This window comes from Pangasianodon hypophthalmus, chromosome 25, assembly GCF_027358585.1.
Source record: "Pangasianodon hypophthalmus isolate fPanHyp1 chromosome 25, fPanHyp1.pri, whole genome shotgun sequence".
NCBI classification, from domain to species: domain Eukaryota; kingdom Metazoa; phylum Chordata; class Actinopteri; order Siluriformes; family Pangasiidae; genus Pangasianodon; species Pangasianodon hypophthalmus.
In genome coordinates, this window is record NC_069734.1 from 14,645,961 (window position 1) to 14,670,620 (window position 24,660).

The 24,660-nt window shown below is 40.1% G+C and overlaps 1 protein-coding gene across 6 annotated transcripts in view; it reads left to right on the forward strand.

The window, feature by feature from the left end:
* The window catches only part of il1rapl1b (interleukin 1 receptor accessory protein-like 1b), a 350,185-nt gene that overhangs the window by 285,946 nt on the left and 39,579 nt on the right, over positions 1 to 24,660 (forward strand). For all 6 annotated transcript variants that reach the window (XM_053229547.1, XM_034299839.2, XM_053229549.1 and 3 more), the window contains one exon: positions 22,612 to 22,744. In XM_053229547.1, the coding sequence (XP_053085522.1) occupies positions 22,612 to 22,744 (133 nt within the window). The remainder of the gene's footprint in view (positions 1 to 22,611; positions 22,745 to 24,660) is intronic.

Here is a 24,660-nt window from a genome sequence, read left to right on the forward strand (position 1 = left end):
TTAAGCCTTTATATTTAAAGATGTTTTCTTTAGCAGCTCTGATCATTTTCAAGGCGTGATCTGGAGCCGGTATCTCCTGATCCATGGATGCTGGCTCATTGGTTTGATGGAGGTCCTGATAACCTTGTTGTCCTTTTGATCCCGGCTCAGTGGACGTTAGCCAGGTCACTCAGACGTGAGCCATACCCAGGCTCAGGTTAATATGGAGGTGAGGGAATCATTTTCTTGACTGTCTGCTAGAAGCTTCAGGCTCCACTGGGACTCGTCAGGATGAAGGGCCTTACTGTCACACACTCTTGGCTGTGAGCAGTGGTGTGTGTATCGCACTGGATAGAGACAAGCTTCCAGATGAGTGTGGTGTATTTCTATGAGGCAGAAGATGTAGAGTTCAGGCTTTTCTAATCATTTGATTACCTCTCTGACAGGTGTTGTGATTGCAGAGTGTGTGTGTGTGTGTGTGTGTGTGTGTATGTGTGTATATGCACATGTGTGTGTATAGGGGTTTTCTCTTCTATAACTGTATATGTATACATATGTGTGTGAACATACCTGTACATATAACACGCTCACCAGCCTCTCGTTTTTTTCCTCTCTCTCGAAGTTAGTAATCCAAAAAAAAAAAAAAAAAGAGAGAGAGTGAGAGAACCAAGCTGTCCACCTTAAAGATTTTCCCATGTTGGAAAACAGTTACACCTTTACCTCTGACTGTTAAAAAACACTGACCGGAGACTCCTTTCAAAAATGTTAAATACACGTGTCCACACAGAAAACCTTCAGCATATCAGCACGTTAGAGATTCCGCCATACGAGTCCCTGTGAAAGCTACTGCTATGGAAAACGATAACGTATTAGAACAAAGACATTCATATCAATATTCATATCTTTGCAGCCGGAACTACTGTCAGAGCTGCTGTTAGAAAATTAATCAACACCAACGACATAAGAATAGAGCGTTCACCAGCGAGAGTAAAAACTGGTATGTTATTATGATGTCCTATTGAGTTATTTGATTGAGGGTCTCCTGTAGCTAGTGCACACAGACAGGTGTTTGGTATTTGTATGGTCTAGTGCTTGTTTTATATGTTGGGAGTGTTTATTGCGGACAGTAAGGCACATTAAGCACAGAATGTATAATATATGACTAAGCTTAGGGCAGCAGTTGTTTAGAGCGGGTTATTTTGGATTTAACAGCATCCTTTAGTTACAGTCTCATTATTCTACACGGCATTAGACCGAGCCCTGGAGCTAACACCTCCCTCCCGTCTCTCTCTCTCTATCTCTCTCTTTAGCTGCCCATGCTCTTCACACATACACAGACCCTTTTTTGTTGCCTGTCTCCTCCATGCTTTCCTCCCTTCTCACTATTTTGTGCTGTGACAACACCTTTGCTGTAATTTTGACATTAGGGTTTCAGATAGACAGTTTTACATCACACCTCGATTTTCCCAAGGTCAACACCATCAACCTGCATTCAGCACAGAATAAATTAACTTTCACGTTCGATCAGCTTGACAGAACTCCTCTCCTCCCCTCTCCTCTTCTACTCTGTCGATCTTTCAGGGGTTTCAGACGTGACCCAGGCTCGTGTGGCTCTGTGGAGGGCATGTGGCACTGCCAGGGTCCTTGGCATGCTTTCCGTCTTGCTCCTTGCCCTTGTGATTTAGGATATGTGATGTCGAGCCAGGCTTGCTGGCCGGTATCCCAGCCTGCCTCATGCCCTATTAACCCGCCATGGTGGCCACATCTCTGGCCTCGCTCCCTTCTTCCGCCCAGTGATTATGTTGAGATCACAATCTTCTCCTCCTCTCTCTTCCTCTCTTCTCCTGCTTTATCACAGACTCCTCCTCTATGCATCTGAGGACAAAGCCATGTAGTCTGGCCTCTGCTGCGCGTTCTTTCTCTCTGCCCCCGTGTGAATAGCTTTATGTGAATATCCATTGTCGTTCTGAGAGGCTTGAATGCTAATGAGCTCGAAATGCATGGCATAAATGAGAGCATTGAATATTGCTATTGTTTATCAGTGGCTTTTTTAATTGGGTACAGGCATTAATACAAGAGGGAACACCTTATCTACAATATATACTGTGGATATTACACACTCCCTCACTCTGTATTTGAGCATGTGCCTCTGTGTGTGTGTGTGTGTGTGTGTGTGTGTGTGTCTCACTATCTATTTCTGTCTCCCATGCATCCGCACATTCTCAAACAGACCATGGAAGAGCGCCAGCCACACAGATTTTTTAGGCAGCCCTTGTAAATAAGACTCTAACAGCCATGTTTGTTGATAATTCCGCTTGTTTCATGAGATGGGGATGGTGCTTTATGGCAGCCAAGTCAAGCAGCACCCAATTAAGGAAAAATAACTTCATCTCTTTAATGAAGCCACAAGCAGACTGTGCAAAAGTGTCAGAACCAGTGATTTACTCGCACAGTCTACAATCTGGTGTTAGGGAGGCAAAGACCGTATACACACACACATGCACAGTTTTGTCGTACTCTCCTTGTGAGGACCTTCTATTGACGTAATTATTGATCCAGCTAATTAATGCTCAATAACCAAAAGGAAACTTTTCAGCTCTTCAAGTTTTTTAAATGGATTTAAAAAAAAAAAAAAGTTTTCCTCATTGGTTCCAGCGCATTATCCCCACGAGTTCAAAACTGTCAGATCTTTATAACAGAGAAACCCTTACACGTATAAGTATGGCTCAGAGATTAACACACACATACAACAGGCTTGAGTAGTGGTATTGGGAATTGAGAGCTACATCTACATGTACTCAGATGGCTATTAAATTAGATGATTTAAATGCCAGAACATTTTTTGTGTGCAGCTTTAAGGGTTTTTCACTTAGCAGGTGACAAATCCCTACACTTCCCATGTGAAAGGTCAGATGTAGCTCTCAGCAGAGCTTTTCACACAGCAGGTGAAAGGTCTCTTGGGCTCCTCATAGTGACCGTGATGCAAAACGCTAAGCATAGCTAGCTATAGTGAAAAGAAAAGTATTTGATAATTAAGAAATTTAAACCATTAATTTTTTTGTTTTTTTTCTCCCCCTTTTTCATTCATTTTCCTTGCACTTTATCTAGTGGGGGTTGCAGTGGCAACAGGCTGAGAAAGTCAGCCCAGACTTCTCTACACCTAGCCACAGATTCCAACTCCTCCTGGAGGATCACCAGACATTCCAAGCCAACTGTGAGATATAATCTCTCCAGCAGGTGCTTAGTCTGCTCTGGTGTCTCTGTCCAGTGGGACGTGCCAAAATATAAACATGGTGGTGAAGTCCTTTGGAAATGTGTAGAGAATTAAGACCTGCACCTGAGTTAACTACACTCATTATAGCTTTCATAATTAGTCTGCACTCTTACAAGCTACGTTACATCATTGATGGCGATTTCATTACTATTCGAGAAAACACTAAGCTGAAAACACTCACCAGTATACAGTAGGAGTTCCTTTAATTGGGAGATTTTTAAAGTTTGCAGGTGTGTGCTTGTCTCAGGCAGCCATGCGGTGGTTTCTCAGGCTCGATCCCCTCTGCTGCGTTGACTGCTGTTCTGCCCGGGTCGCTCTGCTTGCCCGTCGAGCTCTCATTGAAAAAGAAGAGGGAATGAACGTTTGCTGTGTCCCATGTGGGAAACCAATAACAGTGGCAGCAGCTGTTGCCCTTGGAATTAAGCTAGCATGCTCTGCTGGTGGTTCTGCCTCCAATGTCTACGATTTTCACTGGATTTTTTTCGCCCCATAAGCGGCAATCTGGTTGGTCAACATGCTTGTGCTCACCATTCTTACTTGGTTTGAAATCAGAGTTTGCTATCTACGAAGTTTGTGTGATATAACTATTTGTTTGTCTCCACACAATCTTGCAATCCAGATATTACCAGACCTGCCCACCTTTATGCATCTTGCATAGGAGGGTCATAATTTACCATCAGTGTACACTAGTATGATTGATCACTCAAAAAATACGTCAAAAGAGCTGTCTTTCATTTCCCAATAAAACGGGCGATGAACCAATCCACGTATTAATCTAGAATTATTTGCGCATGTGTTTTCCACCCACCAGTATTAACTGATCTGCTGTAAGTCCCGCCCCCTTCATCCCAACTCACATTAGTAATCACAACATTTGATTTTTTCACTTGAAAAATGTGCTTTCATTCACATCTAGTGGATGTTTTGAGTTCTTTAATGTGAAATAACATCTGTCAGTGTAATTTGATGTAGTTAGCATTTGAAAAACTACAAAATTAACATCAATTAATTGTACATATTAAAGGTGTCACCAATACATTTCAGACAAAATCATCAAAAACTGCACTGTGACAAAAAAAAGAATGAAAATATACTGTTTTATTTATTATTTACTGTGCATTACTGCAGAATCACCTACAAATCTTCAGGAGTGGAACCCAATGTGGTCTTCTGCTGTTGTAGTGCATTGTTGTGCATCGAGATGCTTTTCTGTTCACCATGGTTGTAAAGAGTGGTTATTGGATTTACCGTAAACTTCCTGTCATCTCAAACCAGTTTGGCTATTCTCCTCTGACCTCTGACCTCTCTCATCGAAGATACACCTTCAGAGCTACCAATCACTGGGTGTTTTTGTACCATTCTGTTGTGCAAGAGATCAGCAGTTTCTGAAATACTCTCAAATAAATTCCTTATCTTTCATTGATATAATATAAATGACCATCAGTATATTTGGCAGTGATATACATATATGAACATTCATCCCATATTTATCGATGTGCGTTTTGTATATATTAAAGTTTCCTCTTTGGTATTCCATAATATAACTACATATACATAGTAAATAAACCAAACAAGCAAAACGCAAAAAAATTGTGTGCATTTACTGCATTTTAAGACCTTTGTATGTGCCTTTGTATGTGTGTTATATATTTGTGGTCCCCAAAAAGACACACGCACACACACACACACACACACACAAGCTTATCTAACCATGCGGTTTGTGTTGTTTCAGTGAGAAGGTGTTGAGTTCTTTGAGATTAGGGATTCAAAGCTCAGCTGGAGAGCTGTTAAGCATGAAGAGACCCTTACATGCCTTTACCATTCATTTCTTCCCAGAGATCTGAACACACACACACACACACACACACTCTCTCTCTCTCTCTCTCTCTCTCTCTCTCTCTCTTACATTCTCTCTTTTCTCTGTACATACACAGTCAGTGTCCAAATGCAGTCTATATTCGACCACTTGGACCGCAGAGCTCTGTACAGGACACAAAGCCATGTTTTGCTCAAACATTCTGTATTAAAAATATCACACTTTATTGAAGGGCAGTATTCATAGCACTGCGTGAAACCTAAGGCTTTATAAGCCTGTAGTGACAACACTTATTTACATTTTTTTTTTTCATTTGGCAGACATTGTCATCCAAATCAGCTTCCAACTGAGCTGAGCAGATGAGAGTTAAGGGCCCAGCAATGACAGCTTAGCATTACTGAAATTCAAACTCACAGCCTTCTGATCAGTAGTCCATGTCAGTCATTGTCTTTTAAATTGATGCATCAATCCTAATTTTGGGATCTTACACCCCTACTAGCCTAAACATAGTTGTCAAGGCCTTTGTTACCATTTGCTGCTTGCTTATTAGAAGTAGGTTCGCATAAGGACAGAAAAAGGATGAAAAATGAGGAATGGGAAAAACTTTCATTTTCTCACCTTAATCCCTAAATCAGGCAGGGAAGCCAGGCTCCTGAGCCACGAGGCTTGTTTGTGTAATGTTAGCTTGTCATATTAAGCCTAGCATGTCACTGCTACTAATACAATAGTGAAATTTCTGTAACTCTTTACAAATGCTCTGGGAATATCAAGGTACACAAGGTACAGACCATCAAAATCAACCCTAACCCTGTGAAATGGAGTGTCAGCCACAATCCTGACATGTCCACTGAATTAGTTTTGTGTATCTGCAGTATTGATCTTTTTACTGCTTCTAAAGAAGGAAGTGTAACATGTTATACTTTAAGTATACAAGGTTTAATCTGTTTCAGAAAAAGGAAAGCTGCAATATAGTATTGTAGAAGTGTTGTTTTTCTGGAAATGTTTTTCCCCGCTTATAACTATCAACCTAGAAAGAAGTAAATGAAGTTGAAAAGGAAGAAGGAAGTTAAGGAATTATAGGAAGGAAGGAAGGAAGGAATTGTAGGAAGGAAGTGAATGAAGGAAGGAAGTAAATGAAATGAAAGAAGGATGTAAATGGAGGCAGTAAAGTAAGTGAAGGAAGGAGGGAAGGAAGGAAGTGAAGGAAGGAAGTAAAGGAATTGTGATAGGAAATAAATCAAGTGAAAGAAGGAAGTAAAGGAAGGAAGTAAAGAAAGTGAAGGAAGAAATTAAAGGGAATTAAGGAAGTAAAGGAATGAAGTAATGAAGTGAAGGAAGGAGGTAAAGGAACTAAAGGAAGGACTAAAGGAAGTAAAGGAAATAGTGGAAGGAAGTAAAAGAGTGAAGGAAGTAAAGAAAGTAAGTGTAGGTCACGCCCATTATTGCTTTAAATCTCTAAGCACTAAACAGTAGTGATGGCACTAGATCACTTTTTCTTTTCTGGTACTGATACTGAAACCTTGAGTATCAGCCAATTCTGATTGTTATTGTTTTCATTAAAAACTACTAAGCTTAATTTTATTTTTACTGAAGCACTTCACAGTTAATCTCTTCCACACAAATTACTTACATTGTAAATATAATAAATATATGAAAGTATAAAGTATACATATAATAAAATCAATCCTAAAACAAATCTCTTTATAAATCTCTGTTTCCTGTTACAAAAATAAATCGCTTTTCTAAAGACAATCTTTGTCATTTATTACAGGATCTGATCTCTGATATGTTTTCTCTGATATCCAGTCCACCATTTTTTGTTAGTATAGGCCCGATACTGAGTATTGGATCTCTACTAATCAGATACACGTAGTGGCGTTGTGGTACACCTCTAATGTGCCAGTGTGAATAAAACAGAGACACAATGGTTGTGTATCGAGCTTCTGTCTCCTACGTTTCACTTGTGAAAAGCAGTAGTTGGAATCTATGCAATTTCAATTTCAATATGCCGCAGTAGTCCAATGCTGCCTGCTGTGTGTGCGTGTGTGTGTGTGTGTGTGTGCGCAACAGCAGAAGGGAAAAAGCATTTGATTCTCAGAAACATTGACAGTGTGTGTGAAAACGAGAGAATAGAAGATAAACGAAACAGGACATGTATGCAGTCATGCACACAACCTCTTATTATCATCTCCCTTATGACTAAGCACTACTTTTTTTTTCTGATTTCTGGAAATATTCTGAAAAACTGCCAATGAGCTGTGCATGGCAGCTCATTCCCTGGATATCCTCACACGAACATCAAAGCAGGATGACTGAGGACCAACACATGACTGGTTACACACACACACTCACACACTCACACACACACACTCACAGACAGAGAGAGGGACTGATAGATGAAGAGAGTGAAACATTCACATGTGAGAACACGCTCACTCAAGAGGTTGCACACACTCAATCTGTATACTGCCACATGCTGAGATAACAGCTTGAACAGGTCAGAATACACATACACTATTCATAGCTCACCTTGCTCTCACCCTGTCTTACAAACACACACACACACACACACACACATACATTTTGCCTCCTTCCCTTCTCCTTTTCTGTCAAGTGTTCATCAGGAGCGATTAGCCAGGCCTGGGGATGGAGGCCAGGAGAGCTGCCGTGCTCAGAGGATTTGAGATGAGAAGGAAAGAAATGATGGATTTGAGGTCTTTTAAGCTCTCTGGCAGCGAGACATAGAGGAAATGAGAACGATGTGTGTGAGGAGACATGTTTATGTAAAGAAGTGTGAGAATATGTGTGTACATATGAGAGTGTGTGTGTGTGTGTGAGAGAGAGAGAGAGTGTCAGTCAAGTAGATTAAGGGGTTTAGTGCTCTTCTGCAGTGTTCTCATACACACAACTGAAAGGACAGACTTAGTCACTCTCTGTAATCTGAATACAGCGGACATCACTGCATGTTTTTGGCCTTTTAGGAAGTCAGTTCTCTCTGCTCCATGAAATCCATACACAACTCGTTCTCCACAGGAACTGCTGACTGTGCGCAGTATAGGAGGGGGAAAAAGGGCCAGTGATTGACAGGTCTGGCCAGGAATTTATGCGAGCACCATGGTTACCCCTTAAAAATGTTCTCTCCTGCGCAAGGTCATAATTTAACTTTCTTGTTGTTCACTTTGCCTTGATAGCATTGCTTGTAATTTATTGTATAGTTTTAATTAAATGGATTGAGAGGAGCTTAAGTGCCAGAGGTTTTTAAGACAAGCTGTTTTTTTTTTTTAGGAAGCACAAGGTTATCTATTTCTCAAGCTTGGGCACAGCACAGCCTGGACATAAAGCGTGTCCATAAACTGGAATAGGCTCTAAACTCCAGATGTATGTTAGTGAAATTAGAAAATGTTATACAAATGTCAGGCACTAAGATGAACACAGATATACAAACACCTAAATAGACGTTGATGCAAACACAGACACACAAAAAGGACCAGATGTGGACCTGTATGGGTGCAAAATACGACTTGACGTTGCCATTAAATGTGCTTTTCAGCATGTTTGATGTTAACATTCGATGGGCTAAGGCTGTAGCTCATCACATAAACTTTGCCTGGGATGTGTATTAACTGCACTCTGTGGGTTTTAATCACTGGCAGTGACTTAAGTTAAAAAGTTTTCTTGTTTTTTTGCACAGCGAAGGTTCTCCTGAAATTACCTACACGTGGTTCAGGCCTCGAAGGTTGCCAGAGTTTGTGTAGAGCAAGAAAACAAGTGGACTGACAAAGCAGATTGAATTTTTCGCAATATGATGTAGTATGTAGAGTTCTAGTAGTCATAATTTTTCAATTTCACAGTCTGGATTGATACAGCACATAGTATTTTCCACAATGAACTAGTACTATACTGTATATAGTGTGTGGTCAAAAGTATGTGCACACTTACCATCACACCCATGTATTGGCCTTCACCAAACTGTTGCCACAAAGTTGGAAGCACACAGTTGTCTAGAATATCTTTCTGTGCTTTAACTTTAAGATTCCCCTTCACTGGAATGAAGGGGCTGTTCCAGCATGACAATGCTCCTGTGCACAAAGCCAGGTCTTTAAAGATATATTGGTGTAAATGGTCAAACACAGAGCCATCAAAAGGCTTGAGACTAAAGAGGAAATGCAAGTTCATTAAGGAAGAGATGAATGGGTTCATAATAAAGACAAGTAAACATTAATGGCTGATATGCTGTTATATTCCCAACTGATCAAAAAGCTGCTGTGTACAGAAGCTACCTCATGAAAAAGTGTGTAATTAAACTCTACTCCAGTTTTCTTGTGCTTTACTCCAGCTCCGTAAATAGGTAATGTAAAAAAAAAAAACTGTTTTATGCGTTGAATTTCTGTTAGATGTGAGGAAATTGAAGTGTTCATACCATATGTTTTATGACCAGGGTTGCCAGATCTTGGTGACAAACACAGAGTATTTAACAAGCAGCATTAAAACGTAGTTTTTCTGAGTTATTCTTTGAGTAAGTGGCTAATGCAAGGTGCTTGTTCATAGATTTCATATTAATATGCATTTAACATAAAGAATACATAAAGAACATATATGAGATGGAAAAAATGGATGAGGAAAAACTGAGACTGCAGTTCAAAAGCAGTCCAAAGCAGGCAACACTGGCTATATGGCTCCGAGCAGCAAACATGGCACTAATTTACACCCGGTTCAGGAGGTAAAGAACATGACGTGCAAAACTAGCCGCTGAAAATTGCCCGAAGTTTGTACGTCAAATGGAATATATCATCACTCGCACTTCCTGTTTCTCCGCCCTTTTTCCCCAACACAGTATGAGGCCTAATTGCGGCTAAAAATGGGTGCAAACAGCTAAGTGCGTCGATGAGATTTAGAGAAGCAGGTGGTGCTAAGACTTCTCAGTGAAAGTGGGCAATAGTTATTTTTATGTCCAATGGGTGTATAAGATTAGAAACACTCTCACTGTAATTAACATGGCTATAATAGGCATATAGCCTGTTGTGTCACTCAAAGATGCTGCAACTTTGAGCTCCGTTCCTAATCTAGTGCACATGTTGTAATATTCAGATGTTCTTAATTACCATAATTAGCTGGAAAAGGTATGCTAAATGAGAGCTGGAGCTAAACTCTACAGGCTGGCAGGTTTCCTGGAGCAGGAATGGGCATGGTGATTTATTACTCTTTTCATATCGTGCCCCAAATAGCAGTTAACCCACAGTCTCCAGGATAGTTTTCCTTTCTAACCAATTCATACACCCTCTGCAGTGCTTGAAACGACCAAGTCGTTTATTTTCTATTCTTTTACCCCAATGCTGACATTTATTCAAGCTTATTGGGTGAGTCGCTCCTCATCAAGGGCTGTTTGCAGTGTGTGATTCTCCCTGTGCGAATGCTTAATGTCATCTGTATGTGACAGCAGTGTTAACGCTTCTCTCCGAGTCCCAGAGGAAATGCAGAGTGCTGTTGCTGTAGCGCGTTTAACACATCCTTCAGCACATGCACACTTCTGTACCCACAATGCAACACTGCATTTTTGCACACAGAGGCCTCATGGGATACTAAGAGGAGAGAAGGGGAGGGTAGAGAGGAAGAGAGAAATGAAGACAGAGGCAGCGGAAAGAATGAAGAGAGATAGGAAGAGAGACAGAAATGGAGTCAAGCAGCAACAAAGAGATCCAGTGTGAGAACGAAAATGAGGGAAAGTCAGTTACAGACACAACACACTGTCTGTCTGCTCTGCTGGCCCACTTTTCCTTCTCAAGTCTGGAGAGAAGTGTTGCATTTTCACTCCTTTTTTTCACATGCCCTTTCTTTCTGTGCACCTCTGCTCTTTCTGTGCTGGCGCTAGTCTCCTGGCTGGACCCCTGATATGCTCCTGTGATCTCTACAAAGTCAGACAAGTGAAGAAAAGGGAGAGGAGAGGGAGAGGGGATTCATTTGCCCCTGAGCTGTGATTCGGATGAACTAGCAGGACTTAGCAGTGAGCCCTGTTCTCCATGCTGATGGAGGATTGCAGGTTCTTGCTCCACTGGGCCATGGCACAGAGAAAGGGCTCAGAGCAAAGGACTGCATGCAGGGTAAACCTAACCAAACAAGGTGCTGTTTTTTTTCTACAAGCTGTGTAGTGAAGATCGAAAATGTCACTGGGGAATACAAAAGAATCATTTCAGCTCCCAATCTGACACTTAAGATGATCTCGAGGTTACGGTACCAGTGAGGATGTTTAGAGAAAGTGCTTGCTTTCTGCCACTTGAGCTTTGCACTTACAGCTCGCTCAGCAGGAGCAGCTAGCAGCATGCTCAGTACTCGCTGTCCTCTCTGCAAGATGCTGTGACTTAACAGCAGCCAGAGCAGAAGCTCTTATTAAAGAGAGAGAGAGAAAGAGAGAGAGAGATTACAGAAACCCGGGGATTACAGAAACCCCATTATTTTAGCTCATTTCCTTACTGATTATCTGCAGCGGCAGAACATGCGGAGAAGAGCTGAGCTATTTGCTGCATTGTTCACACGATGGAGAGATGGAAGATGTTGAGAAATAATGTTGCAATATTGGCTTATAAGCAGAACTCATCACTTCAATTCTCAAGCCATACACACACATCAAATCCACCCACTGCAGGAGAGGACAGATCCGTAGCCTGGGTGCCCGGCTGGGACAAGCACAGCTCACATCTGCGTTGTTAGTTTATTATTCATAGTTGTCCAGAGGACAAGCGGATTCAGTAACCAGCTGACTTTTTCAAAATGAAAAGTTTTCTGAAGGTGAAGGATATGTGGTGTGGCGAACGCTGCATGTGCTACTCATTCCAAATCCCATCACCTGCCACACTACACATCATCCGAGGCTGAGATGTGGTTAATGGTGGAACGATTTTTTTACTAGCCAGGCTAATTAGCCTGCACGGATGCCAGATGATCATTTCAGAATCAGAAATGCAGGTATGTGGAAGCTCTGAAGAAATGGAACAAAATAAATTCCAGCTCAAAGCCATCATATAACTCTCCACATCATCTCACAGTTAACCATATGAAGAGGAAATAAAGATGCTCTTTACAGCTCAAAGCTAAATAAATTGCTTTTGCTGACATTCTTCTGCACCATGTCCTCCTTCAGAAAATTTGCTAGAAGAGGATTATACAGTTGCTCTCTCCCAGGGAGATCATATACACGTTTGTTTCCTTTAGTCTACATTAATGCACTTAATGGGCTAAATAGCTGGCAATGCATTATTTATTATATTACATTAGCTACCACACTTTAGCTTAGTTAATTCCAGGCAGCCAAAACATGCAACTGTGCAGCACACTGGAGTTTCGGTGTCATTTGTCCGCCCTGCACTGTTGAACCAGTGAGCCTAGTTAAATGTATTTTGATTAAAAAGAAAAGCTCCTCTGCCAAGCTGTCAAAATGTGCCGTGAAACTGTGAACACTGCACTGCATATTGTTATGATATGTTTCAATTACCAAGTGTTTAAACAAGGTCACTCAAATGAAGTGCCATAGAGCCTTGGATTCCTGTGAAACACTTACTACTTATTATTTGTATGTCTATGGCAGGAGAAAGTGCACAAGAACTGTGCGCTCTGCTGGGTGGACTCGAGTACCTTTCTTTGTTGAAGCAGGAGTGGAGAAAGGAGCACGTTGATCTTTTCAAATGTCAACCCGCACCGGTAGTCGAGTGCCTTATTTTAGCAAAAGGGGGTTCTGCATTCTTAGCTGCTTGGCAGAGCGGCTTTGACACCAGTCCACACACAGACACATCAGTCCATTCATGTGTGTGTTAGATTGCCGTGCTTTTGACCCCCTGCATTGAGTCCCCACAGCGCCGGACGCCCCAAAGCGTCCAGCATACGGTGTGATGAGTGAGCTTTGGGTAAACATGACACCCACACACACACACAACCTGTGAAGACACAGTAGTTTAGTTGTGGCATGTGAAAGCACAAAAGCTCTCTGTAGCATGGCAATAAGCAGAATGGCGCTGAAGCCAACCGTTTTTGTCGTCTGGTCATGCGTGAATAGGAGCGAATGTGCTGTCCTGAATGAACTGCACAAATTGGCTGAGTGCACTTAGAAAATAGGAGAGCAGAATGCAATTAAAATGCCATGGAGACGTGATTAACCATAGAAAAGCTGGATCTCTCTCTCTCTCACTCTCTCTCTCTCACACACACACACACATATTTACAAGCATGTGCACACTACGTGTGAAACGTGTAAAATCAACAGGAAAGGAGTTTATCTTTGTTTTGTTTTTGTTGTTATTATTGTCATTATGCTGTAATTGGGATGAAGCTTCACCTCATTAGGAAAGTAGTGCTTTTGTTTTAAATACGGTTCAGAAGTGCTCCAGGCAATTTTCCGGTCACTAATACAGTTAGTGGATTTAAGGAGAAAGAAGGATGAAAAATTTCCTCTCGCTTCTGTACGGCCACTGTACTGGCTCACGTGTCTCACAGCGTTCCAGTCTAATCTCCCATTTCCACTGAACCCAGGTGTGCAATTAACACAACACAGACGACGTGTTTATCACATACACCATACATCAGGGTGATCTGGTTAATTTGTGAAATGCAAAGCTTATAAATGTTTCATAATGCTGCCTCAGAAAGATATTACATAATTACATAAATATAAAATGAGCACTTGTGAGGACCTATCGATTTGCTGGAATGGTACACTGAAGCCCTCTCTCTCTCTCTCTCTCTCTCTCTCTCTCTGGATCTCTCTCTCTCTCTCTCTCTCTCTCTCTGAGATAAAAGCCATCAAGGTCTGAACTAATCCTGCACTTCATCACCAGCGATATACATTCTCCCTCTTAATTTGACGCTGAAATAAAGGTCTTCATAATAACCGTGTGTGTGTGTGTGTGTGTGTGTGTGTGTGAGAGCTCCCTATGTGCATAATGTTTCTGATGGTTTTCGTATCTGCTCTTCTTTATGTCCGTTGGCCGTCTGCTCCTGCTCGCTGGGGGGATGTGCTGCAGTTTTTCCTCTCTTCTTCCTTCTCTCTGACTGTGGAGGAGAAGCTTAAGAAAGGCAGGCAAGATAAGAGGATGCAGAGAAAGGGAGCAGACAATCGCATTAAGCCGCAGCCACCCGGGCCAAGGGGTCTGGATTTAAATGAATCAAAAGCTTTCGGATGTGCTCTTGCCACTCGTTTCAGGCGTGGAGGCACGAAGAACTCAAACTCTGCAGCAAGTGTGTCATCAGCGCCGAAATCTGTTGACGCACTTTTCCCAGTTCTGAGTTTTCCACAACTGACGTAACACATCAGCTCATTATCAGTGAACTCGAGAGTGTTAGTGCAGTGAAAAATGCGAGCGTGTGGGAGTCCTCAGAGAACTGAGAGAGAAAGGAAAGTAAGACATGGCTAATAATAAGTAAGCGCTACCTGGAAGGAGTCTTGTTCTTTGGTTTTTTTTTTTTTTTTTTAGATTCATTTTTCATTAGAGTTAATCTTTAACCAGTGCATAGCCATGAATAAACCATGGGTTACATTCACGTGGTCAGAAACAGCAATTAGAGGCATTGACAATTCGCTGTGTAACTCAATAATGGCTTAGTGATTAGACAAACAGGGTCCTTCCTTCTGGATCTCTCTCTCTCTCTCTCTATCTGCCTCTCTATCTTATAAATGTGTAAAGATGGTGTTTTGGCTTCATAGTAGTGCAATGCCCTCTGGTGGCTGAGAGTAGAACTACACCTAGGCTTTGCAGTAGACAACTGAAATGTTTTTGGCAGCAAGACTGATTGAACACAAAATGTTTCCCCACTGAGAGATACACACAACCTAAGTGACTAATGTACACTAATTATTTTGATAGAGGTAGAATTATTTGTCATTAGCATCATGAAAGATGTCTCTCTTCACATCCTCTCATACGGGAGCTGAAGTAAATCAGGCTTGTTGACAAAGTGTACTCGGCTGAATAATTATGAAGACTTGTGTAAAGTTCAGGGCTCTCTGTGGCGTGAGTGTTTTGCAAGTGTGTGCACAGACATGCTGTCTTTTTTTTTTTTCTTTTTTGTTAGTTATAGCATATATAACTGAGTCTCTTGTGCTCACTTCCATTAAACAGGAGTGTGTGTTGTTTATACCAAACACATTTCTCAACTGCCACATATCATATAAAGTATCCACTGTCAGACAGCTGTCCCAAGTGAAAGGAAGGCAAAGAGATGGAGGGGAGGTGGGCTCGATCGGAATTCCCTCTAGAGATATGTAAAATGTGATGAACAAGGAAAAGAGAGGAGCAGTGCCGACAAAAATGGTTGTTCCTCTGGGCATGTCAGATTAGAGCTCTTGCATTCAATTCAACATCACTCTCATCCGCTCCTTTTCAGTCTATCTGCGTATCTCTCTCTCTCTCTCTCTCTCTCTCTCCCTCTCTCTCTCTCCCACTCTCTGCATTGAATGTGTTTTTGTCAGCTCACAGCTCTAAACAGAGTATCGACAGAAGACCCATTGTACTTGCATCAGCTCCTGCAGTACAGGCACGTAATAAGAACAGGTCAATTTAATAAACTTTATTGCTCCTTTACACGGCACTTTGTTGTAGCATCCAAAATAGACTAGATTATACGTAAATACAAATTCTACCAATGAATAAATCCAGCATAATACTCCAAATAGCTAAAAATCCTTACTAAGCTTAGTTTTTGATTTAACCTGCTCATCTGACAGCAATGCATTTTCCTTTACAATAGCCTCTGGAATAAGGATGACACTCTGTACTGCGGAGTGAAGGTTAGTTAAAATTCAGAGTATAGCACATGAGAGAGATCATTAAGTATTAATGATTCTTTGCTCATAACATAAAAGAGAAAATCCAGAAAATGCTCTCCATATTAAAGAGATAAATGATTTATGAAGCAATGTAAGCACCTGGATTTCTCAGCATATAGAGCTACTACTGAGCTTTTGCCAAACTCGTACTGGTGTTGTGTTTCGAGTCATCAATAACCACGCTCATGTTTTTACAAGAATCTATAACCTCAACATTCTAGGGGCAATATTCATTATTTTTCTGAAATCAATATTTTATTCATTCATCCATTCATTTTCAGTAAGCGTTTCTTCCTGCTCAGGGTCACGATGGATTTGGAGCCAATCCCGGTAACACTGGACACAAGGCACGAGCATTCATCCTGAATGGGACACCAGTCGGTCACAGTGCACCGTGCACACACATTTTCACACTCATTCACACACAGAGGCAATTTCGCACATTTTTGGACAGTGAGAGGAAGCTAGAGAACCAGGAGGAAGCCCACATGGACACGGGAGAACTGACTGTAACCTGAGCTTAGGATCGAACCAGGGATCCTGGAGAATGTTCCATGCAACCCATGATGTAAGGAATAAAACAGAACAGCATGCGCTGTTACAGGGACATAATCAACAACATTTTTTTTTCCCAATAACAGCACTTTAAATGGGTTTTATTCTTCTTATACTACAGCAGCTTGCCAATTACAATTACAATTTTTATTCATTAAAGAATCACACATACTTTTTTCCATTTACATACTGTACAGTTACATTTAATGTTGTGGAACGTCCATGAAACTAGTTCACCGCAAAGCCCTCTGTCCTAAAGACTTTCCTGTGTCAAAAAAACATCTGACTGTTCCAATGAGCTAACACTGGAGACTCCTTCCACAAATGCTAAACAAATATCTCTCTAAAATACTAGAGAAATTGGTCAACAAGCAGCTTATGCACCATTTGGAGACTTATAATGTCCAGGCATAGCTGTATCACTGCTACACTTAAGGTTCTCAATGACATCATATGTGCCATTGACAAGAAGGAGTACATTCGTGTAGCTGCATTCGTTGATCTGGCAAAGGCTTTTGACTCTGTGGACCATGAAATATTGCTGGATAGGCTAAGAGGTATAGGACTCTCTGAGAGCTGGGTCTGGTTCAAGAGTTACTGCTCTGGTCGTTTATAGTCAGTGAGGGTGGAGGGGCTTCTGTCAGATCCCTTGCCCCTATTCAAAGGGGTCCCACAAGGAAGCATATTGGGGCCTATACTTTTGAATATTATTTAATGTTAATGACATTATTCTTGATGCAGGTGATTCTCATGTACATTTATACGCTGACGACACTATCATTTATACATTTAACGCTTCTCTGACTACTGCACTATTTTTATTGCGGGCCAGTTTTACTCGCATCCAACCTGCTTTCTCTAGTCTTCATTTAGTTTTAAATACAAATAAAACAAAATGTATGGTCTTTAACAGAAATCTTCCACGTGTCGAGTATCCGCCTAAAATTTTCACATTGGATGGCTCTGAGATCGATTATGTTGAATGCTACAAATATCTTGGTATCTGGCTCGATAGCAAACTGTCATTTGAAACTCACATAAATGTACTGCTCACAAAGGTTAAAACTCGTAGCGGTTTTCTTTATCGTAGCAAATCTTCTCTTACGCATTCTTCAGAACAGCTTCTGGTTAAAATGACAGTGCTCCCAATTCTGGATTATGGTGATGTAGTTTATAGGTTTGCTTCAAAAACTCTCCTTCATAAACTGGATGTTTTTGTTTATTTACAAAACTCTTATTGGGAAAACTCCGCTATATTTACAGTCACTTCTTAATATTCATAATACAAGTCATAATTTGCGTTCTAGTAGTTTTATTAATTTCTGCATACCTAAAGCTCGTTCCTACTTTGGTCGTTACTCTTTTCAGTTTTCTTAAAGCTTAGTTCATTCATTTCACTTACTTCCTTTAAAAATTTTATTCAGTCAATAATACAGGATCATTGTACTTGTTTTTAGTTATTTGTTTGTTCTTATGTCACTGTTCATAATTGTGTTATTTGTAGTTGTATTATGTCTTTATTGTTTTGTACCTGCTTTTTATGCTGCCTCTTGGCCAGGTCGTCAATTGACTTACCTGGTTAAATAACGGTTATTATTATCTCCTCATATCTCACTTCACCGTATCAGCAGCTACACACGGTTTAATCCGTTTATGTGGCGCATCTACAGTACAAGTCCCTGTGTATGTTGTTAATATAGAAACATATTAGAATGAGTGCATTCATATAAACCTGCAGCAGAAAATATTGTCAGAGTTACAGTTATAGAAAATTTATCAACACTTTTTAACCAGTCAGAATCAAGCATTGAATTTGTGCTATAAAAAAATCAGGAAAAAAGTTCTCATGGATCCCTTTTAGCTTAGAGTGAGGAGACAGAGGCTTGATTAACGTTATGTGGGTGTGTTTTTCTTCGAAATAGATACCATAGTGACCTTCTTAGACATATGCAGGACATTTGGACAAACAACAACAACAAAAAAACTAATTAAAAAAATTGAGTACGTGTGAAATACTCTCCCACATGCACTGTCTTGCATGGGGTGCTTTCTCTGTAAAGCTTTTAATACTATTTCTTTATTTGTACTATTGAAATCTGGCAACCTAGAAACTGATGCAGCTCCTCTCTCCTCTAAATTGATGCGCATCAAATATCAAATAAAAAAATATTTCAAGCCATTCACCATATCAGTTTTGTTTGTAAAAGAGCCCCCAGAGGTAATTTCACAGTTGGTCTTCCTTTGCAATCCTTCCATAGCCTTTATGCTTCTCCAGGCAGATATAAAGCTGCTGACTGTAAGCTTCTCTTCCACAAAAGTTTGAGACTTTCATTTTGCCGTCCTAATTCCACGTCTCACCTTTTTATTGGCCTTTACTTTGTCAAAAGCTGTCGACTGATAAAGTGCCAGCTTTCTCCTTCAATGTCACCTTCAACAGTCTGGAATTACACAGCATATTAGGATGTATTTTAATGTTAGTCCAGGAGAGATAACAGCTTTTTCATAGACATTAATGTAAATGCTGACAAAGGATTTAATGTGTTTCAATGTATTCACTTAGTATTCAATGCAGAATTTCATATATATATATATATATATATATATATATATATATATATATAATATAACATTTTCATTCTGCAGCAGTATTATGTAGAATTCACCATCACCACACCCATCCAATCTACATCTGTGTCATCACAGAAGCATGCTTAATTTTATAAAGAACACCAACACCCTTAATGTACAAAGTGTCCGTGAAACATGAGTAGTAGGGACAGATGGTATTGGAGCTGCTGTATTTACAATACAGTTATCATAAAAACGTGAAACAAGAAAGTGGAACGGTGAACAACCACATAATTACCCATAAGTATCATTATTGTTCACGTTGCAGCTACAGCACAGACTGCGCAATCATGACATCAGTATATATTATTTTAAATAATATTGTATTGAAAGTGGAAGTTTTTATGGACTTAAATACCGACCTGTGCATCTGCAGCATATGATGGGTGTCTAAAAACGCTTCAAAAATGCATCCAGTGTTAATCAGCCTTTGATATAATGATTGACTCCAAATGGGACTCCAATGAAAACCTATATGATTTCTTCTTTACTCATGCAGTACAAAAGCATGGTATGAATTAATACAATTTCATCATTATGAGGCAAAAATAACATTGTCGAAGTGACTCGTGACAATTATCACATTAGAGGAGATATGCACTTATATTAATAATACATTAAAAACATAATACTCTTAGTTAAGAGCCCTTCAGGGTCTCAAATTGAGTTCACCACCCTGACATCAGCATCAATCCATACATCAGTCATGGCAAAAGGAAAATGCTATCCTGATCATTACTGCCTGAAGGAGGTGTTTGAAAGCTACTTTTGCAGTAAAAAGTGATCCATATCACAAATTCAGTGTTTGATTTCAGAGCAGTTCACATACTGGGAGTGATTCAGAGACTTGTAGAGGAAATTAATTAAAGTGATTAAACTTTCCGATAATGAAATGTGGTGCATCGAGTGAATGGAATTGATTGAATTCTAATGTAATTGACTCGATGACCCCTGATGCATGAGCCACAAACTCCTTGAGGTAGTTATTATAGACTTCTAAAGTCTGAACCTACTACCACTAACTGGTTTTACACTTCACATTTGAAAACAATATACTTTTTGCAGAATTTTATTTCTGAAACAAGATAACACCATTCTTTACTAATTTTAATGCAAAATATCTGTTATTATTTACAGGAAGTTAACACCATGACACCTTCTACACATGGGATGTACACCATTTTTGTTCATATTCTTTAAATAAATTCTCTAGCTGTCGATGAACAGAAGGTTAAGTTGGATTATTTACAGTTCTGTGCAAAAGTCTTTTTTTTTAGTACAAACTTTGTTATAGATTTTTATTTTATGACTTCTACATTATTGATTCAGTACAAAAACATTTTAGATTTCCAAACATTAGTTTTCCAGCACAAAATTAAATGTTACAGAAAAATGGTTGTATGTCAGTAAAGAAAGCAGCAGATTACATAAGAGACACTTTTCAGACAAAAAAACATAATGAAGGCTGCTGGGTTTCGCTGCAAAAATAAGAAGCAAGTGTGACAGTTAAAGTCTCCAGAAGAACTGTGGCTGGTTCTACAAGATGCTCAGTAACACTTACAGCTCATTTCCTTATAAAACTGCACATATTGTACCTGAAACTACCATTTTTTTTTTTAAAGTGAAGGATCATCACACCACATATTGACTTTGTTTCCTTTATTACTGTTTACTGCTCTTTATAGTATTTTTTTAATGTAGAAACATTTAATTTCATTATTTTTGAAGGCATCTTTGCTCTACAGCATTTCTTTGCATGTGCCTAAGACTTTTGCACAGTACTGTATTTATTTAATGTTTGGATGGATGTATAGATGGATGTAGGTATGTGTTCAATTTATTTAGCGTATTTCTAACACACAAGATCACTTTATGTAAAACAAGTACGCAAAAACTAAGTAAAATCATTTAAAAATCAAAAAGGAAAAAAACTGTTTATTCTGTGTTGAAGAAAATTCTCATTCTGCTTACACTGACATATAACTTCAATCTCATAAACATTACAATGAAAGTTAAGACCATGACTATGGAAAATTTGTCCAACATCTAGCATGTATATGATAAAAAGGCAAGGACTGAGTACTGAGTTTTGAATGACAGAGGTACTGGGTGATTTATGTTTTCCTAAAGTCTGTGATCTAAAGCGTTCTAGCAATACCTGCAATACTTTATAGAGGAGAGACAGAAAAGAAATATATCACGGTTTACTGAATCAAAAGCTTTGGATCACAGACCCATTTCAAACCACAACATTTTTGTAGTGTTCTCAGATTGATGAATCCAAATCCAAAGAAAAATCTGTTGGTTGAATTCTGAACGCTCTAAGACACTACCTGCTTGTGTCCTTCTGTGAAAAAAAAAGAGAGACTTTTCTGAGAGTAGTGTAAGTGAAAACCAAGTACTGCATATTAAAGGCTATAATACTGACAGAAGAGAAGCCTTTTTTTTTTTTTTTGGGCTAATTTTTGCCTAATATGTCTGTATCTTGTCTTGAATAATTTTCGCAGTATAAACACCAATTGTGCAGTAATGCTTCAGTGCTTGTTTACTTAACCACATATACACTACGGGCAGCGTAATAAGCTGCTCTTCAGGTGATCCTCACTTCATTTAACTTAAAATAAACAGAGATGATTTGGCTTCATGATGTGCCATCTTTTTTTTTTTTTGTCCCAGAAACTTTTATTTGAATCACCATCATCTTTATGTCAAACACCTCTGTGTGATAGAAGAGCCAGCAGTGGCCTGAAAAACACTCAGCATGTGCTGTATTGGTTTGGTTTGGTTTAATTTAGCGTTTTCTAATAAATCTTCATTCCCTGTGTGAATAATTTTGCTGTGCTATCATTGTGTGGCGTATTAAATATGAAAAATGAATTGACCAGGATTCTGAAAATGTTCCTGACACATTTATTAGATCTGATATTAGATAGATGTGATCTAGAAAAAAACCCACTTGAGAATTACTTAAGTGATGTCTCCAGGCAATTTATTGAGTGATTGAGGACAGTGTTGCGAAGATGATTGGGGAGGAAACTGGTCTCATCACGAACAGCAGCTTTGTAGCATTATTAGCTCTACATCTAAGACATCAGGCTATTACACATCAATCAGGACTGTCACTTGCTGTTTGTATGGGAAATAGACAACACTTGATTTCCCTGTCTTTATTATGTACATGTATCTGCCATAAATATTCAAAACACAGTTTGTGATTATACATTAATAATATATAGAGTATAATGAAACACTTATCTCACTGAACTCTCTGTGAAGTAAGCATGCAGAAGAATACACTGATTTGTTCCCAGTATTAGAAGAATTGCAGCAGATGCATCACACATCAACTAACACAGCTTTTATATCTATGCATCTGATAGATGCATATTAGGCTAGTATAAGTATAATAAAAATAAAAGGAGCATGCGCGTGGTGTGATTTTCATTTGTACGGTCAGCAGCACCTATTCAAGGTCCTTCCATGTCTGCGATGGATGTCGAGCTGACCAGTCCTGTGACAACTCTGACACTCTGTTTTTCATCTCTGCAGGGAGTCTGGTGAACCTGACATGCCGAGCGTTCTTTGGCTACAGTGGTGATGTGAGCCCGCTCATCTACTGGATGAAGGGCGAGAAGTTTATTGAGGATCTGGACGAGAGCCGGATTCGAGAGAGTGAAATCAAGTGAGAAAACTTTTCTAGTCAATGTGACCCATTGTCTTTAAAGTGATATGCTGTAGCTCACCGTAGTACTCTTGCATGTGTCCTTGAAGCAGTCTTCAGATAAGCTAAACTATGCATTAATCTTTGCCTTTTATGAGATATTGGATGCTACGTGGAAACAGGGACAAAAATTGAAGTTTGAACTATGTTCCGTTTCAATTCTGGCCCCAGATCCTTCTTGACCTGTAATCTCTCCATGTTATAAGAGACTTACTGTAATATTTAGCATTTACAAAGAGCAGTTTACTCATGCAATCTGATTACAGGCTCTGACGGTTGTTTATGGTATAACTATAGTTTTATGGAATTTAAATGTATCTCTACATATAAACTGCAGAATCTCTTTTACTGATTTATATTTTGAGTTGAGGACAGGATTAGTGTGAGATGGCTCCTTCTGAAAATCATGTTGGCTGCTCATTTTCTAATCATTATCAATGTTTTATTCTGTGCATTGTACCGCAGCATGCAGTCTTGATTAAGGTATGGTAAGACTAAAAGTACACAGTGCTGACAGGATCTAATGCATGAAGTCAGGGTTAAACAGTCTGCTGAACACATAGCCCTGAGTCTGAGGTCTAGCTGTTCTAGATGTTTCCCTTCATATTTCACAGAGCTTTGAATCCAGTACAGCCCAGCTCACACACTTGAGTCATCCAGTACACCCCAGCTCACACACTCGAGTCATCCAGTACACCCCAGCTCACACACTCGAGTCATCCAGTACACCTCGAGTCATCCAGTACACCCCACTTCACACACTCGAGTCATCCAGTACACCCCAGCTCACACACACAAGTCATCCAGTACACCCCAGCTCACACACTCGAGTCATCCAGTACACCCCAGCTCACACACTCGAGTCATCCAGTACACCTCGAGTCATCCAGTACACCCCACTTCACACACTCGAGTCATCCAGTACACCCCAGCTCACACACTCGAGTCATCCAGTACACCCCAGCTCACACACTCGAGTCATCCAGTACACCCCAGCTCACACACTCGAGTCATCCAGTACACCCAAGCTCACATACTCTAGTCATCCAGTACACCCCAGCTCACATACTCTAGTCATCCAGTACACCCCAGCTCACACACTCGAGTCATCCAGTACACCCAAGCTCACATACTCTAGTCATCCAGTACACCCCAGCTCACATACTCTAGTCATCCAGTACACCCCAGCTCACATACTCTAGTCATCCAGTACACCCCAGCTCACACGGCTGAGTCATTCGGTACACCCCTGCACACTTGATCAAGTCTTTGAGTATACCCGAGCTCACACAGTCAAATCATTCAGTATGCCCTATCCCACACAACTGAATCATTTAGTACACCCAAGCTCACACAATTGAGTCATTCAGTACACTCAAACTCACACACTTGAATCATCCGTTACACCACAGCTCACATACTCTAGTCATCCAGTACACCACAGCTCACATACTCTAGTCATCCAGTACACCCTAGCTCACATACTCTAGTCATCCAGTACACCCTAGCTCACATACTCTAGTCATCCAGTACACCCTAGCTCACATACTCTAGTCATCCGGTACACCCCAGCTCATACAGTCGGGTTATTCAGTACACCCCACCTCACACAATCAAGTCATTCAGCATGTTTTCCACTTATAAAGTGCCAAATGGAGCTAGTTGCAAGTTCAGGGTGCCAGCAAACGTTATGCTGCTGTGCAAGTTTCTTAATTCATTCTTAATCAGGAAGAAGTTGTTCTTTTGGCCTTGAGAATGCAGTGTAATATAAAATGTTGGAAATGCACCATAGACACTAGCTCTAGAACCATCACCAGCTCTATGTTGGTGAAAAAGACCTAACAGTAATCCGCCTGTACTGGTCCACTGGTTTTCTG